Source organism: Mytilus californianus, unplaced genomic scaffold (assembly GCF_021869535.1).
Source record: "Mytilus californianus isolate M0D057914Y unplaced genomic scaffold, xbMytCali1.0.p SCAF_9, whole genome shotgun sequence".
Classification (NCBI taxonomy): Eukaryota; Metazoa; Mollusca; class Bivalvia; order Mytilida; family Mytilidae; genus Mytilus; species Mytilus californianus.
Genome location: NW_026262745.1, coordinates 2,646,084 through 2,652,233, shown reverse-complemented (window position 1 = coordinate 2,652,233; position 6,150 = coordinate 2,646,084). Strand labels below are relative to the sequence as shown.

The window sequence follows — 6,150 nt, the reverse complement described above, 5'->3', positions numbered from 1 at the left end:
GTTTTACAATGTACGATATCTATATAAGTCAAATAATCTATAATATAGTATTTATTTCAGGTTTAGTTTTAGAGATGATTGCAACAGTAGTTTTAAGTGTTTTATTTGAAAGTATAAATGTAATTGAATTTAAATTGCCTTCATATAGGTAAGTTTATATATAAATTTTTCTCATATATTTATTTAAAATTTATGTTGTGGATGAAAAAGTAAAGAAGTTGTCAAATTTCAAGGTGGGTGCAATTATAAATCATAGTTAGAAGGAAAAACACAACAGCATGACCAAAAGCAAAAAAAGCACAAAGACAACAACTAGAAAACTAAAGATTGCACAAAAATAAATGGCTACACTTATGACACCCGTTGTGATACTCTCTGAAAGCCTAAAGGTAAAGGGTAGGCAAGGCTATGGTCAATATATAGTAGATAACAAAACATTTACATACTCATCAATTCTTCTTTATTCAAACTAAAGAAGGAAAAAATATCGCATAAAAAGCAAAACAAAACACAGAATACTAAATAAAAAACATCACGAATTCTACTTCTAACTTGAGATGAACACATGTGCTATGGAAGGGTAGGCAGTTTCTATTCAACTAACAGTACCGACATGTGCTCTGGAAAGGTAGGCAGTTTCTGTTCCACTAACAGTACCGACATGTGCTCTGGAAGGGTAAGCAGTTTCTGTTACACTAACAGTACCGACATGTGCTCTGGAAGGGTAGGCAGTTTCTGTTCCACTAACAGAACCGACATGTGCTCTGGAAGGGTAGGCAGTTTCTGTTCCACTAACAGTACCGACATGTGCTCTGGAAAGGTAGGCAGTTTCTGCTCCACTAACAGTACCGACATGTGCTCTGGAAGGGTAGGCAGTTTCTGTTCCACTAACAGTACCGACATGTGCTCTGGAAAGGTAGGCAGTTTCTGCTCCACTAACAGTACCGACATGTGCTCTGGAAGGGTAGGCAGTTTCTGTTCCACTAACAGTACCGACATGTGCTCTGGAAGTGTAGGCAGTTTCTGCTCCACTAACAGTACCGACATGTGCTCTGGAAGGGTAGGCAGTTTCTGTTCCACTAACAGTACCGACATGTGCTCTGGAAGGGTAGGCAGTTTTTGTTCCACTAACAGAACATGTCTTTGAAGATAATAAACAATTCAGTGATCAGTCGCTTAAGGATGTTCGCTACTCTTTGTTTTTGATTTTTTTTGTCAGATTTTCGGATTCCTCTAGATTTATCCTTGTAGTGCCAATAAAAATTTTACCCACTAACCCCTACTTTTCTTTTCATAATTTTATTACATGATAGTTTAAAAAGCCGTTTTTGAAAATCTTATAAAATCCTTGTTATTTTTTCATAGTTTTTGAAAGAAAAAAGCTGCCAATGTTAAATGTATCAAAAATCTAGAGAGAATCATTTCCCGCCAAATTTTCAATAGCTTATATCTCGAGAACAAGCACACGGACCCTTTATTTTTTCAATTTTTTATCTCCTTTATTTATATTCATTCAATTTATAACAGTCTTTTAAAAAGCTTGTTATTTTGAAACAGAGTAGCGAACATCCTTAAAGTATAGTAAGTTACTTTATTTTTTCTTTGTTTCTTTATCGTTTCTCTAAGAAAAAAATGTGTGATAACGTTGTTCAAAAAATAAGTCTTGTTTGTAATATATTAGAATAAGGAGATGTCATTCCAATGGGACAAGTATCAACCAGAGACCAAATGACAAGGATGAAAACAACTGTAGGTCAGCGTACGGCCTTCAATAATGAGAAAACCCCATACCGTATAGAAAGGTTAGCTATTAAAGGTTCCGGCAGACAGCATCCAACGACAACCACTGTATTAAAAGTTCCTCAATTAGGACAGGAACATAAACAATGTGACGATGTTAATCAAGTTTGTGAACGCTTAACTCTTCCTTGACCTGGGACAGTGGTGTACCACGAATCGTAAACAATCAGCTGGAAAGGGCCTGACTTATCAGATTGGCACGAAGCACGAAAAACTTACAAAAAGACAAAACATACCATACAACCAATATAAAAGTACTCACAATTTTCCGAAAGAAACTTCTACAAATAAATCTTAGTTTTCAAGATTAAAATATCTATGTGTACCCATCCAAAGGATTTAATTTTAATCATCATAAACATTCTGAGAAAAGCATGACCTTGTGCAATTCCAATATATATGTATCGGAAGGATGTATGACCATACATATTCATGATATGGCAATATATCTTAACTTATTTTTTTTAATGTATACTTAATCTAATCATCTAATATGGTTTAATTTGTGCTTTTTAGGTCGGATAACGAAGAAAGAGTAAAGACAGTATCATATTCACTTATTTGTAAGGTCGCAGCCATTCACGTGATTCGTGTTATATTAGGATATACATTAATGTTATGTGTCATGACAATGAATATCTGGATTATTGTTTCTGTACTTGTTGGGTGTGCCATTGGATATTTTCTATCCCGTCCCTGGGTGTACACTACAAAGGTCAGAAGGCCAAGAAATAAGGCACTAAATGTAATATTGTCAGACTTGTCTTATCCTCTCCTTATAATAAAAACTGATGTTTAAACGTATATGCAATCACTAAAAATGAACAACTAGGGAAAAAACCTAATAATTAAACATTTACCTGTCCAAAAGATAAATTAATAAATTTGCAGCCTCTCTGTTCATAAAACCTTTTTTTTAATTCAAAGCAAAAAAAAAAAGTTTTAAAAGAAAAACGCCGAAGAGGAACGTTTCTCTCATGTCAGCTTACGGTCTTCAACAAAAGACAAGCACACCGACCTATAGTAAGCTCTAAATATTTTGAAATAGTAACAATCAGCACTAACTTCATCTTTTTTTACTATTTACTATTTTGGTAATATATATGATATAAAAAGAATATAACTAAAGCAGCTTGATTATACATTTACATATATGGAATGATTTACCAGATGGTTTTAAAAAAAATGCTTATTTCAGTCAGTTTAAAAATAGTTTAAAGTCATGGGATGGAAATTATGGCCAATGAACAGTTTGTACAGATTCTAAATTTACTTATTGATTTTTTAATACCATTCTATGTCATATCCATCATGGGGCTAGTATTTCATATCATCCTTATTTACCAGCTTTCAATCATGCTTAAATATATATTCACAGCAGTTACCATATATGATTAGCTACATCAGTTTTTAATGCTTTTGTTATAACATTTGCTTATAAAGACCTCCATAATAAAAGTGCTTCAAACGTGGTTTATTTAACTTACTGCATGTTTGCCTGCATTATTATGTCTTGTATGTCGGTCAAATGTTCAGAAGAGCTTATGTTTATGTCTACTTGTTTTATGCCATACCGGACTTTAAATAAATCTTAGTAGTATTCATTATTTCGTATTATCATACTTAGGCCTACACTTGGGATTCGATAGTAAGTGATGGCAGTGAGAACAATTTTTATGACTTAGAAAACTTTTTTATCTTCCCATTGTGAATTTTCGGTTTACATGTTCATATATAAGAATCCACAATATTCCAGAACTTGTGTTACTTACAGAAAGGCATTGATGAAATGTTGTTGCCGAAAAGCAAGTTACCAAACAAACGGTTCTAGATGTTGATTGTTTTGAAGATCTTGTATTGCTCGTCATTTTTGCTGTTTCAAGTTTCTTGTCACTACGATATCATTCACAAAGATAGACAAAACGTTAAAATGGTAAAAAAATTGTCATTGCAGAGAAATTACTCTCACAAAGATCAATTGATGGTTTCAGTCTTATTGACATTTTTGCACTGAATATTATTTGGTGATTATTGCTATAATGTTACAGAATATTTCCATTTGTTTTAGTTTTCCCATTTTTCTAGTAGACACAATTGAAAAAATCGGCCAAATCGTAATTTCAGGACATTAAATCCAACAATGTGTTACTCCTATTGCTTCAGTTATATTCATGTTGGTTTATTTTATGAATCTTGTTAGTTGATACGGGAAACGCTGAAACAATAAAAATAATTGCGATTAAAGGGCAGTAACTCATATAAGGACAGACTGCAATTGAAGGTTTCAGCTATATGGTTATTTTTGTAGATCTGGTATTGCTGATTTTAGCTTTACTGTGCAGTATCTGTCAATCTACCTTTGTATTATAGCTTAAACGATGTTGAATAATCGTCATTAAGGGCAGTATTTTTTAAAGGAAGTCAGTTGAAGGTTTCAGTTATATATAAATAAGAAGATGTGGTATGAGTGCCAATGCGACAACTCTCCATCCAAGCCACAATGTGTAAAATGCAAACAATTATAGGTCAAAGTACGGCCTTTAACACGGAGCCTTGGCTCACACCGAACAGTAAGCTATAAACGGCCCCAAAAAAGACTAGTGTAAAACAATTCAAACAGGAAAACCAACGGTCTAATCTATATAAATAAAGAGAAACGAGAAACACTTATGAACCACACCAACAAACGACAACCACTGAAAAAAAGGCTCCTGACTTAGAATAGGTGCATAAAAATGCAGCGGGTTTAAACGCTTTAACAGGCGACAACCTTCACCCTAACCTGAAACAGTGGTATAACATTACAACATAAAAAGACACACAATAAAATATCAATTGAAATGGCTTAACTCGATCAAAAAGACAATACACAAAAACAAGTAAATATACACTGAACGAATAAGTTTGATCTATGACACAATATGAATAAAAAAGATGTTTCAATGTCAAAAAGACCAACTTTCACCTAGGACGAAATGGCGTTAAATGGTTAATTTTTGTAGAAAATGAATTACTATGAATTGCTGACCAATTTTACTGTGGACCATTTCTGTCTATCGATTACAACATTCCTGAAATATCTGGTTTCAGAATCATGGTTCTATTGAAACCTAGATTTAGACTAATCAGGAAACTTGTGATCATATTGGATATTATGGTACCAAAGTACCATTATGGGTGAATGAACTTTCAAAAAAATCTCCAGTTTGGTCCTAGACCAACACATTATGTGGATTTTAAAACTTGTTACCTAACAATTCACTGGTTACCCTACCTGGACACACTATACTGACTCTGCCAACCCAACCAGTCCATGCTGCCCTAAATACTGTCATGCTTAGAAGAAAAACAGCAAATACCAATTTGAGTGTCTTTGGTTTGAATCAGTAAGGGGGTCGACCCAACTCCAGGTGAGAACCCTACAACACCATCAAACGTTGCAAGATTAAGAAATGAGGACACTATCTCAAATAAGGATACCTTTTATCTTAAACATACAAATGAACCAAAAAGCTCTAAAGAGTATGCATTATTCAAAAGAGAGGCGAAGGATACCAAAGGGACATTCAAACTCACAATTAAGTCGAAAATAAAGTGACAACGCCATGGTTTAAAAGAAAAAAGACACACAAACAACAGTACACAAAAAACAACATAGAAAACTAAAGCCTGAGCAACACGAACCCCACCAAATACTGGGGTGATCTAAGGTGCTCCGGAAGGGTAAGCAGATCTTGCTCCACATGTGCCACCCTCATGTTAGTACAAACCCGATGAAAAGTCTAATTCGGTAGGTCACATTCGGGGGAAATGGAACGGGATTGTAGTTACAAAAATTGGAACATATCCGTTGTCATCTGTGAATTATTAAGTGAGAGAACATCATCTATAAAGCGGATATTGAGGTTAAAGGATAATGTTAACTTATTTTCTTTCTTCCTAAGAAGTTCCTGTATGAAGTCAGCCGCATATGACTAAAGGAACAAGTCGGCGAGAAGAGCACAGTTGGTTCCCATGGGAATGCCGATTATTTGTTGAAAAACACGTCCTCCAAACGTGACAAACTAGCACATTTTCGCATAATATTGAATTAATATGAGTAACAGTAATGTATTTAAGCAGGTGACAATATTACTCATGTATCTTTGGCCTTCTAACTGTTTTGATTTGAGCACAACTGATGAGTCTGATATAAACAGGCGTCTTGTGTTCCATAATATAAGCTTGGTATCTTTGATGTTATTTTTTTGCCACTGCATTCTTTTTGAATGTGCACTGATCAATATACTAGGCTATGGAAATGTGCTTTATTCATCAGTTGAAATAGACTTTTTACTAGTTCTCAGTAAC

General features: G+C 34.2%; 1 protein-coding gene across 1 annotated transcript; it reads right to left on the bottom strand.

Annotated features, from left to right (window-relative positions):
• Positions 1 to 595: 595 nt before the first annotated feature.
• Positions 596 to 5,135, bottom strand: LOC127715751 (uncharacterized). The gene is made up of 2 exons (XM_052221902.1): positions 5,070 to 5,135; positions 596 to 1,141 (listed from the first exon to the last, which is right to left on the bottom strand). Exons 1-2 carry the CDS (start codon positions 5,133 to 5,135, stop codon positions 596 to 598), a joined length of 612 nt encoding a protein of 203 aa, XP_052077862.1.
• Between the last annotated feature and the right edge of the window lie 1,015 nt (positions 5,136 to 6,150).